This window comes from Grammomys surdaster, unplaced genomic scaffold (genome assembly GCF_004785775.1).
Source record: "Grammomys surdaster isolate TR1022 unplaced genomic scaffold, NIH_TR_1.0 334, whole genome shotgun sequence".
In the NCBI taxonomy this organism is placed as follows: Eukaryota; Metazoa; Chordata; class Mammalia; order Rodentia; family Muridae; genus Grammomys; species Grammomys surdaster.
The window spans coordinates 3,975,825-3,988,014 of NW_021604753.1; the positions used below are offsets into that span (position 1 = coordinate 3,975,825).

Here is a 12,190-nt window from a genome sequence, read left to right on the forward strand (position 1 = left end):
AACAGAATATATTTTATATTTTACCCACACTTGTCTAACTCTGGAAGTTTTTATTATTCTTCATATATTCAAACATTTTCTCCAACCTGTAACCAGTCCACATTACTGTGGACTAAATAGATTAATCATGGTCTATTAATACAAAGACATAATTCAGCAACAATGGATAAACCACTGCAGTTAAGCAACAGCATCCATGGATTTTGCACCATAATACTGTGTAAAGAATCAAGAGATAAATTACTTATGAATATGATCCCATGTGTACAAATTCAAGAAACAAGCAAATGCAATTCATGGTGCTAGAATACCATCAGTGGTAAGTAATAGAAGCAATAATCAGACCAGTGGTTGGTACACATGTCAGGAGCAGCCCTGCTTATACACTGAAGGCCTAAAATCAGCCATAGGACTAAAATCAGCAAATTACTTAGGCCTGACATACCTGCCTGCTAGCACCAAGTCTTGGGTCTCTGTGGAAAAACACTGAAACAGATAACTGGGAGTTATTGTAAACAGACAGCTTTGGTGGAAGGCTGCCAAGCCTGGCTACTCATAGGCCTTGTAGATGGGTAACCTTGGTGGATAGTACCAACTTAGATAAAGACAAGTGAATCATAGGCGGAGTCATAGTGGTCTGTCCCCTGAACCTTCACCCAGCTGACACTCTGTTCTGGAAGATATCTATACTCCTCCTGAACACCCACACTCCTGCGTCATTCCCTTCCCCACATCCTGCCTTTTTGTGTATATAACCTGTGTGTGGAAAAGTAAAAATTACAATCTGATCAGATTATAGACAGGTCGTGACTTTCTTGTGTCTTTGTCTGGTTCCCCCCCTACTTTCAGGTGACCTCCCTGGACCCCTTTTTAATGTCCTACTGGACAGGACAGTACACAAAGCATAAGGTAGGTAAGGCACCACTGATGTTTCCATCTCTAGTAGCCCGGGCTGGTGTGGCCTAGCTGTGATTCCTCTTTTCGACCCCATTTCCTCACTACTAGCATTGCAGGTGTGTACATAGTCCTATGCTCAGCAACCCCTGGTATTTCTCAATGATTTATTTTGTGAAAATTCAATATTCTTGTTACATTTTGCTAGAATTCAACTAATGGTATGTACCTTGGGCCACTGAGAGGATCAGAAGGTAAAAGGAACTTGTCATCAGGTCTGATGACCGAAGCTATATCCCGAGACACACATGATTAAAGAATGAAACTCCTAAAAATTGTCCTCTTAGTTCTATACATGTGTGAGCATGCATGATGTCATGGTCTGAATGAAAATGATCTCCATAAACTCATAGGGAATGGCATTATTGAGGGTATGGCCTTGTTGGAGGAAGTATGTCACTAAGGGATGGGTTTTGAGGTTTCAGAAGCTCAAACCAGGCCTAGTGGCTCTCTCTCTTTCTTCATGCTAAGGTGCCTTTCCATCTGGATTTAGAACTCTCAGCTACTTCTCTAGCACCATCCCTACCTGCATGCCACCACATTTCCTACCATTATGATAATGTGTACAAAATTATAATTTCTCCAGGAAATGTTATGATATGGTAAATAAGAACATTGGTTCCAGAGACTAAGTCTCTAGATTTCAATTTTGACTTGACAATTATTAGTGTGCTTTTCCTTATCTGTAAAATATGTATAAATTGTTTAGGTCTAGAAATGTAGCTAAGTGGTGGAGTGTAGTGGGTTTGGCCTAATGTTGCTTGTATACTAATGTTAATTGAGTCCCCAGAATTGTTTGCATGAGAGAGTCTGCACATAAGACACTAAGGGACCCTGCTCCCAGTTAATTTGTAAATAAAGATCCCAGTAGCAGCCAGAGAGAAGAGACATAGGCGGGGTTTAGGATTACCAGGCTTGGAACAGGAGGAAAGAGTGTGGAGGAGAGGAGAGACAGAATGACTAAGAAGAGTGCAGGACACAGAGGCATGACCACCACATGAAGGAGCTAGGAAAGCATGGCCTAATTAGACAGCCCACTAGGTCCAGAACAGCCAAGACAGAACATGGAATAAGTAAGTAATAACTTGGGATTAACCACTTGGAGGTTAAGCAGTGGCCCAGTTATTGAGCTGCATAAGGTATATTAAAATATAAAGGCCGAGTGTGTGTCTTGTTCAGAACCTAAACCACTGAGGCGGGAAGCAAACCCATTACAGGGATTTATTTTGTAAATATTTAATTCAACAGTAGAGCACTTGGCTAGCATACTCTAGTCCCTTGGATCTGCCCCTAGCCAAGATGTGAGGAAGGGAAGGGATGAACTGAAAGAGAACTGAATTTAAAATGGTGGTTTTAAGTTTTATTACTTTTATTTTTAAAAGTTTTTTTCATGTGTGTATATGTATGTATATGTACTATGTATGTCTAGAACTCTGAATGCCAGAAGAAGGTGTTGCATCCCTTGAAATTAGAGTTGCAGATGGTTCTAAGATGCAATGTGGGTGTCGAAAACTGAATTCAGATTCTCTGAAAGGATAGCAAATGTTCTTACCTGTTGAGACATATCTCTAGCCCTAAACCTTGTTATCATCGTGTAAGTACATGTGAGTGTGTGTGCCATGGTGTATATATAGAGAGAGATCAGAGGGCCAACTCTGTAAAATGAATCTCTTCTTCAGAAACCTTTATGTGGGCCCCAGAAATTGAACTCAGATCATCAGGCTTTAAGGCAAGTTTGTTTTTACTTACTGGGCCACTTCACTGGCCCCTAAATGAGCAGCATTAGGTTTTAGAGACATGGCTACATAAAGATGTAGCCCTGGCTGGCCTCAAGCTCACAGAATTCTGCCTGCCTCTATTTTCTGAGTGCAGTTTCTAAGCAGAAGGTGCTTAGAAATCACAGTGGACGGGCATGAAGACCAAAATCACAATAAAACATTTCAGAGGTGGCTACAGGATACACTTCTGAATCTACTTGAGACTGGAGCTGTGTCACAAGAATAGGGGAAAGTAAGAGATTGTCTTATAAAGATTATACAGATAAGTTTCTGCTCAGATCCTGATACCTGAGTGTTGTACTACTTATCTAATGTTATATAACAGCTTATCTAAGACCACAATTGACTTTTAAACAAAACAAAACCCCAGATTCTTATTGGGAGATCTTGGCTTAAGGTCTCCTCTTACGAGAAGGTTAATGAAGGCTGCACTAATCTGACAGTTTGACCAGTACCAATCAACTTTTACAGATGGTTCTATTTACTTTAGAATACATGAATCTATTGTGGTTTAATTCTTCATACATACAGTATTTTTAATACTGGTTTTAGTGTCAAGGTTCATGTCTCATGAAATGAATTGAACAAGTATCTTTTCATATTTTTGGCAAGAGTTTACTTAATGTTTACTTTTTTTTTCCTTAAATGTTTTATAAAACTCACCTTCTGAGGGAAAGTATAGTGGCACATGTCTTTAATCTCAGTACTCCGGGGGCAGAACCAAGATGATTTCTGAGTTTGAAGCCAACCTGATTTACATAGCTAGTTTCAAGCTAGCCAGTCAATAAAGAGCACCGTCTCAAAACAAACACAAAAAAACCAATGACGAAACACAAAAGTCATCATGGCCAAGTTGCATGTTTGTCCCACTACCTACACACTTTGTAAAGGATGCTTAACTGCCTGAAACAGCTACATGAACTGCAGGTTGTTTCCTATACAACATGAAGTGAGCATCTGTGTTAGACAGGACCCATAGCTACGTGAACACAGTGGCTATGAAGTGCCAGCACTGTGCATCTTTGGCTTCTTCACTTGTTTTAGCAGCACCGGCTTTCCTTTTTTTGTCACTTCAGTGGTTTTAGGACATGCTGTCAACAAGTGGTGGCAACAGACTCACTGACTGATGACTCCTGCTTTCATCAATTTAATAATACCTTCTTCACAGTTTCCTCACGTAACACCAAAATACAGACCTCAACACATAATTAAAAACAATAAAACTGCATCTTAAAAAGAGGGGCTGGAGAGATGGTTCAGAGGTTAAGAACTCCATTCCTAAGCTGGGCGGTAGTGGCGCATGCCTTTAATCCCAGCTCCTGGGAGCCAGAGTCAGGCGGATTTCTGAGTTCGAGGCCAGCCTGGTCTACAGAGTGAGCTCCAGGACAGCCAGGGCTACACAGAGAAACCCTGTCTCGAAAAACCAACCAACCAACCAACCAACCAACCAAACAAACAAACAAAAGAACTCCATTCCTGATGCCCATGTTGGGTGATTCACAACTACCTGGAATTCCAGCTACAAGGAGATCTGACATTCTCCACTGAACTGCATTTACGTGCACGTAATTACACACAGACACACATACATACACATAAAATTAAAAAATAATAAATATAAATGAAAATGCAGTACTAAGTAACATGGGATTACTAGGATAGCTCTAGCAAAGTCAAAACTGTATGTTAAGCTCCAAATACCAGACAAGCCAGGGTAACATAGACCCTGTCTCAAAGAAATAAAAATAAAAGACTTTATCAATATGCTTTACTACACCCCTTAGAAAAGCATTGATCTAAGATGAAACCACCTAGCATGCTTCTTTGCTTCTAAGAAGACTGTTCTTGACCAGTCCCAATCCCTAGGCTAGACCAGTGCTTTATGATATAATTAGATAAGTAAGTGTACCCCAGTTGGATGTTACCATAATAATACTTTCAAAATGGAGGGAACCAAACGTGATCCATTAATCATTGTGACAAAGGTAGAAAGCAGTACAATGACTGTGGGACCATGAAAGGATGATTTGGTTTCTGGTAGAGCACTGGCTTAGAGATAGCCAGAGACCCAACAGGCGTCCATTGCCTGTGTAGGGATGGCACATATCTTGCCACACCCCTGGATTCCAGACTCCTGACACTCAGTCTAAGATCCTGTTACCTAAAGGTAAATGAGTTACCTAAAGGCCAGATGGCGTAGCCAATTATGTATTCCTTTTCCCAGACCCTCCTCTCCCCCCTCCCTATTTAAGTCAGGTCCCCCTGACCTAAGTGGGGGTGCACATCTAAACCATCTATCATCTGCTATGTCAATAAAGCTCTTGGAACCCTGGACTTTCTCGTGTTATTGGGGCCTGCCGTTGTGCTGGTTGTGCTGCCGTCGTGGAGGACCTCCCTGCGTTCCAGCCAAGGGATGCCTCTTCACCCAAGCAAGCTGTGATCAAGCCAAGCGAGTAACTAATTCCAAGGGGCGCGGTCAGGGCCTCTCTCTCTCTTCCACCCTGGTCTTCCTCCATGTGTGGGCCGGCTGCCCGCACGCTTCCCGCTCCCCGAATCTGTCTCACACCCCCCCCGCCCCGCCCCCAGTGGCGTCTGGGGACCCCGAATGGAGATACTGACCTCCAGGTCCACACGAGAGCCCTGCCCCCTGCCCCCCTCCCACGGAACAGGACTGAGTGAGGGACTCGCCATGTCGGGTGGGGCCCCGCTAGCGGGTGGAACCAAATCAGTCAAGATCCTGCACGCTTCTGCCATACTGAGCTGCAGTTCCAGCCGACTGAGTCATGGCAGACACATGGGAACAACACCGCCCAACGCAGCAACAGAGAACAGAGAAGGGCCCGGATGTGTGCGGGGCCCTTCAGTTTCCCCTGCAAATGACTAGTTCAAGACCCAAGTGTGACTAAAACAAAACAGAATGTCAGAGAATCAACTGAATTCCTTTAGATTGTTGATGTGAATGTGATGTTTTAAGCTAGTTTATATTTAACTAACTATAAATATATATTTAGATAAATAACTTTATGTATTTTTATAGAAATGCATACCTTTCAGAAACAAACTCAACAGAAGCTGATGGCAAATTAACTTTTCTGCTTGCTTTTTCTGAAGAGTTTAAAAGGGTGTGGTTCACAGAAGACATTCCTTTACCTCGACTTTTAACTGACTTTTGGGTCACACTCAAATTCACACCATCTGAACCTGTAACCTGTAAAATGGATGAGGAAAAAGCAGGTGAGTGGAAGGTAAAATTTCACATGAAGAGTGTTGAATATACATGTTAAAATATTAAATGGTACGTAATTCAATGGCTGATGACCATAAAAGTGATTTCTCTGCCAAAATGAGTGAAGGAATTAACAATGACATTACAAACCTAGACTTTGAAAACAGGGCAAACAAATACTGAGATACTTAGACAACATCTTATTTCTAGTAGTTTTAAACCTAAAATGAAAAGAGTGATTTTTAACTTCCAATTGTTATATTTAATCCTTGAAGTTCAAGTTGACCTCGTGTCTCAGCTGAGAATGAACATGGCCCTTTCTAAGAGGTGGCATGAACACTGAGGTAGATACATTAAGGCAGAACCCTTAAGTGCTATTATACTAAGTAAACAGACATTATATATGAATATGCTCAAGCGACATTGGGAGGCAAAGCAAGTTACTGATGGCCTTTCACTTCCAGGACAAGGTAACATGGATCCACTTTCTTCCTCTTCTCTACTCTAACTACAACTTAACAGTCTTGTAAATAATTCAACGGGTAAGCATAAAGCAGCTGAAAAGTTTAATGAAAACAGGAAACTAGATACAGACCTCATGACCACAGTGAGTACTCTCTATACATCCATACTAGATTATAAGGATGGCAGACATCTATCCATCCCTTGTTTCTAATACATAGTACTAGTGTTGACCCAACCCTAATACCAAATGTTCCATTTCATAAACCATAGTAGCAGCTGGGTCAACACTTGGGGCAGAGGAAGTGTAACTGGTGTCAGCAACTATAGCAAGCATAGTCCAACAATGGAGCAACCCTCAGAACTCCACCCAAGATAAGCAGCCAACCAACTCTACTTCAGAGGCAATATTGCCATCTTCCCATACATAGGCCAGGAACAGGATGTAGACTACTGAAGCAGCAGCAGCACTCAGCACCACACCAGAGAACCAGCAGGCCAGTCTACTCTGTGATGGTGAACACAGGCTAACAGCAGTGAGGATTGAGGCAAGACTTGTATGATGATCACAGGTGACCGTATGGAGCCCAAAGAATGAAGCCAAGCAGAAGAGCACACAAAGGCAATTTAAAAAGTTGTTATTGAAACTACAGCGCAGAGGAAACCAGGATGTACATATTAACCTAAGCGGAGTAACTATAAAGGGAATAAGTGGCAAATAAGGGGGTGGCTGTACATATTCTTGTACCCCAAAGGTGCTTTTCTGTCCACAAACCTCTGGATATGCTGAGAATTTCTCAGATCATCAAGGCCTGGCTCCTTTTCATTACATGGTCCCTTCTTCAGAACCATTTCTGTTTTTTTTTTTTTTTTTTTTCAGATTTAAGTTTAAAAACCAAGAAGCCAACATTGTATCCAAGCTTTCTGTCCTTGTTTGGAAGTATATTCACATCTTATGATCCAATCAGCCAAGCAAGCTATATGTTTATACAAACCTTACAGACTGTATTATTGGGTAATGTGTGTGGTTCCAAACAATTTCCTTGAGATGATAATACTGTTTTGATACGTTTTTGAAGTCTTCTTATTTTTACCTAGAAGAAAGAAAACTAAGTGAATACCAAACCAGGGTTCCAAATACTACAAAAGAATAAAAGCAACTAGTTGACTAAGTAGTCTTGTGAAATGCAGGCATCTACACAAATAAATGAAAAGGTCTTCTTTTACTTCATTACTTTTCATGACTCTAGACCCCATGAACCCCCAACAAGGAATGCCTTCTATTCTTCCATCCTCTTAGCTAGCATCTTTACTCTTTAAATGCACTTATTTATTAATTAATTATTTGGAGGTATAGTCTTATGTATTTCAGGGTGGCCTTGATAAGGTGGTCCCTATGTAGCCAAAGATATCTTTGAATTCCTACTTTTCCTGCCTTTATCTCTGGGTAATGGAGTTGTACATCAGCATACCCTGTTTAAGTTTGTTGGGGACCAAACTCAGGACTTACTACTATCTATTCTCAATTTACAGTTTAGCTATATCACCAGCCCCAGTGATAAATTCTTACATGGTCATCATCACTTGCTATCCATGGAGGAATAGTACCAGGTCCTATAGACACAAAAATCTGCAGATGTTAAAACCATACACACATCCTCTTGTTCACTTTAAATTATCTTTACTTACAGTATTCTAATACAATGGGAATGTTATTACAGAGTTGTTACACTGTACTGTTCAGAGAATATTGACCAGACAAAAAGATAGTATATGTTCAATACAAACACGTTTTCTCTGAATATTTTCAGTCTGTCTATATTGGTGCATGCCTTTACTCTCTGGATTAAAAAGGCAGTGACAGGCAGGTCTCTATGAATGAGAGGCCAGCCTAACCTACATAGTGAACTCAAGGACAGAATTCTAGGGGTAGTTAGGGCTATGTAATGAGACTCCATCACATTGGAAAAATATGTCTGCAGTTAGTTAAGTTTAGATACAGAACCCAAAATGCAGGAAACTGATAAGTGACAATTGGCTACATAAGATAGTTAAGAATGGAAGGGGCTTGTTCTGATGACATGGTTGCAATTCCAAAATTAAGGGGACTAAAGCAGAAACATATAGAGTTCCAAGTTATCCTAGACTACATATAGTTAGATCAAACCTCAAAAAACAAAACAGCAAACTTAATTAGTCTGCAATAAAATTGATGTTGGTCAAAAATGTTAGATCAAAAATCCTAGAAATCTTAAACAAAAAAAAATAAAACAAACAAACAAACAAAACCCAAACAAACAAACAAAAAAGAAGGCAGAGAGTTTGAAAGATCTTAAAATATATCATGTAAGTTCTAATATGGCATATATCAGAATGGAAAGAAAATGCTTACATATCACAGATAACCCTCAATGAATACAGAATGCCTATTAGAACTAAGACTATTTCTCAAACTTTAAATTAAACTAGTTGGTCTTCTTTTATTGCAGTGGTTTTCAATCTGTGGGTTGCAACATTATAACAGTAAAAAAACTACAATTATGAAGTAGCAACAAAAATAATGTTATGGTTGGGAATCACCACAATATGAGGAACTGTACTAAAGGGCGACAGCATTAGGAAGGTCGAGAACTGCTGTTTTATTGCCTCCCTTCTCCAACATACAGCATGAAACCATAGTCTACACATATTAAAGAAGAAAATGAAATTAGAAACTTACAAAGAGTTCACTAGCTATTGCTTCATGCTTACTCCTGCACTGGGTCTTCCCAATGCGTTCATTCAATTCATTCAGTTTTTTATCAAACAAATTACAGTTTATCATGCAGATTTCCTGTCGAATCCAATGTTTAACCTAAAATTTAAACAAAAGCCAAAACACACGTTTCACATTTTAAAACAATTTCACTCAACTACCTTTTATTTTATGGTTTGTGTCTATATGCATGTGCTACACTGCAGAGGCCAGAAGAGGGCATCAGATTCCTGGAGCAGGAGCTAACACATAATTATCAGGTGGCATGTGGGTGCTGGAACTTGAGAGTCCTCTAGAAGAAAAGTTAATGTTCTTAACTTTTGAGCCATCTCTCCAGTTCACTCCTACTTTTTTGAGATAAGACTTTTTCACTCTGTAGACCAGACTAGCCTCAACCTCAAAGAGATCCATCTGCCTTTGCATCACAGGTACTAGACTAAAGGTGTGCATCATGTGCAGTCTATTTTCTACTGTTTAAAAGCTGCTTTATGCCGGGCAGTGGTGGCGCACGCCTTTAATCCCAGCACTTGGGAGGCAGAGGCAGGCGGATTTCTGAGTTCGAGGCCAGCCTGGCCTACAGAGTGAGTTCCAGGACAGCCAGGGCTACACAGAGAAACCCTGTCTCAAAAAAAAAAAAGCTGCTTTACTCTTTCCTGATGCTTTATAATGAAAAATTACTATAGATTACTATACCAGTAAGTTTTATAAAAATTGACATTAAATTTTGTACATCACATTTAATATTTAACACATAAACATGTTAAAAATTAAATTCATCTTCAAAATGTTGACTTCAATTCATTAGTTCCAGTTGACTACTGTTTTCAATAATATACATTAACCACACAAATAACAATCAGACTCATCAAAACAGAACCAGAATACAGTTATTCCACAGATTATACCCACCTACCCAACTCTAGCCTTTTGTTGTTTGTTTTTGTTTTATTTCTTTGAGACAGGGTTTCTCTGCATAGCCCTGCCTGGCTGTCCAGGAAGTCACTCAAGAGACACGTCTGCCCTCAAACTCAGAGACCTGCCTACCTCTGCCTCTCTCGAGTACTGAGAATTAAAAAGGAATGTACCACTATGCCTAGCCTGAACTTGTATTTCATTTCACAGTTGATCAGACAGGCCACATAGAAACATATAATTGGGCAAAAATGAAAACAAGAAGTATACTTAACAGGGTTAAAAAGCAATTTATCTAGGTTAGTTTGGAAGAGGAGGTATGTAACTTGAATGTATCAAGACTCCAAAATGGACTACAAGGTTGTCTGAGTCTATGAAATAGTGAACAAGTGTAAGGCTGTTGATCAAAAATCCCCATGACCACTACAAAATGTTGGCTTGTAAGTAAAGCTCAAGGTCATCTCATGTTTGACTTACTCATTGAGCAACCTATTAAATAAAAACTCCATCTCTTTCTATGAGACATTTACAGGCATGAAATTCAGTAGACTACTTGGATTTAAATCATTCCTGAAAACAGAACTATATTGGTAATGTAAACCGTTTATCTCTCATTGGTTTTGTCTGAATTATGTCCTAGCTAGTTTTATGTCAACTTGACATAGCTAACTAAAATCATCTGAGGAGGAAACCACAATTGAGAAAATGCCTCCATAAGATTGGGCTGTCGAGGGGCGGTGGTGGCGCACGCCTTTAATCCCAGCGCTTGGGAGGCAGAGGCAGGCGGATTTCTGAGTTCGAGGCCAGTCTGGTCTACAGAGTGAGTTCCAGGACAGCCTGGACTATAAAGAGAAACCCTGTCTCAAAAAACCAAAAACCAAAAAAAAAAAAAAAAAAAAAAAAAAAAGATTGGGCTGTCGAAGCCAGTATGGGATTTTCTTATTAGTGATTGATGGGGGAAGGCCTAGTCCATTGTGGGTGGTGCCATTCCTGGGCTGGTGGTTTAAGGTTCTATAAGAAAGTAGGCTGAGCAAGCCATGCGAAGCAAGCCAGTAAGCAGCACCCCTCCATGGTCTCTGCATCAGTTCCTGGTCCCTGCCCTGACTACTTTCCTCAGTGATTTACTGTGATACTGAAATATAAGCAAAAGAAATCCTTGCCTCTTCATGCTGCTTTTAGTCATGGTGTTGCATCACAACAATAACCCTAGACATAGTGTTTTACCAGAGAGCGAGAGAGTGAGAGAGCGAGAGAGAGAGAGAGACAGACACACAGAATGTGTGTTTGTGTGTGTGTTGAGGTATTTGCACATGAAGGAAGAGGCATCAGATCTCCTAGAGCTGGAGTTACAGCCACCACACATGGGTGCTGGGAACTGATCTCAGGTCCTCAGCAAAAACAGCAAGTGCTCTTCTGCTATCTCTCTAGCCCTTTCAGTATTTTTTACTAATCCTAAGTATGTAAGTTTCTAAGGCAAATATTTTAAGCCAAAGATTACCTGATCAAGCAGTGCTGTATGCCTTTCCAGAGCCTCACAAGCATTTTCATTAATTTGCTCTGAAGTTTTCATGACCTTAACATTTTCTTTGTTTTCTGAAAACATCTTCTGATTATGACCTTGGAGAGAGAGAAAGATTATAAATAAAAATATTCCTTCCTAAGAAGGAAATAAATAATTTAGGAAATATAATCAAGTGAAAAAAACTACAATGTGACAACAGCAGTACTTAAATTTTTTTAATTAATACGTTAGCTGGGCATTGTGGTGCTTGACTTTAATCCCATCACTCAAGAAGTAGAGGCAGATAGATCTTTGTGGGTTTAAGGCCAGACAGTGCTACATAAAGTGCTACCTTAAAAAAAACTGCATAAAAATGTTTCCATAGGGCTGGTGAGATGGCTCAGTGGTTAAGAGCACTGACTGCTCTTCCAGAGGTCATGAGTTCAAATCCCAGCAACCACATGGTGGCTCACAACCATCTGCAATGAGATCTGATGCCCTCTTCTGGTGTGTCTGAAGACAGCTATAGTGTACTTATAATAAATAAATAAATAAATAAATAAATAAATAAATAAAGTTTAAAAAAATGTTTCCATAAAAAT

At 40.0% G+C, this 12,190-nt stretch overlaps 1 protein-coding gene across 2 annotated transcripts in view; it reads right to left on the reverse strand.

Annotated features, from left to right (window-relative positions):
• The window catches only part of Atf7ip2 (activating transcription factor 7 interacting protein 2), a 37,062-nt gene that overhangs the window by 12,971 nt on the left and 11,901 nt on the right, over positions 1-12,190 (reverse strand). Inside the window, exons 3-6 of one of the 2 annotated variants that reach the window (XM_028778353.1) lie at positions 11,586-11,704; positions 9,140-9,274; positions 7,416-7,514; positions 5,780-5,940 (exon numbers count right to left, since the gene is read on the reverse strand). In XM_028778353.1, the coding sequence (XP_028634186.1) occupies positions 5,780-5,940; positions 7,416-7,514; positions 9,140-9,274; positions 11,586-11,704 (514 nt within the window). The remainder of the gene's footprint in view (positions 1-5,779; positions 5,941-7,415; positions 7,515-9,139; positions 9,275-11,585; positions 11,705-12,190) is intronic. The other variant, XM_028778354.1, reaches the window with a different exon arrangement.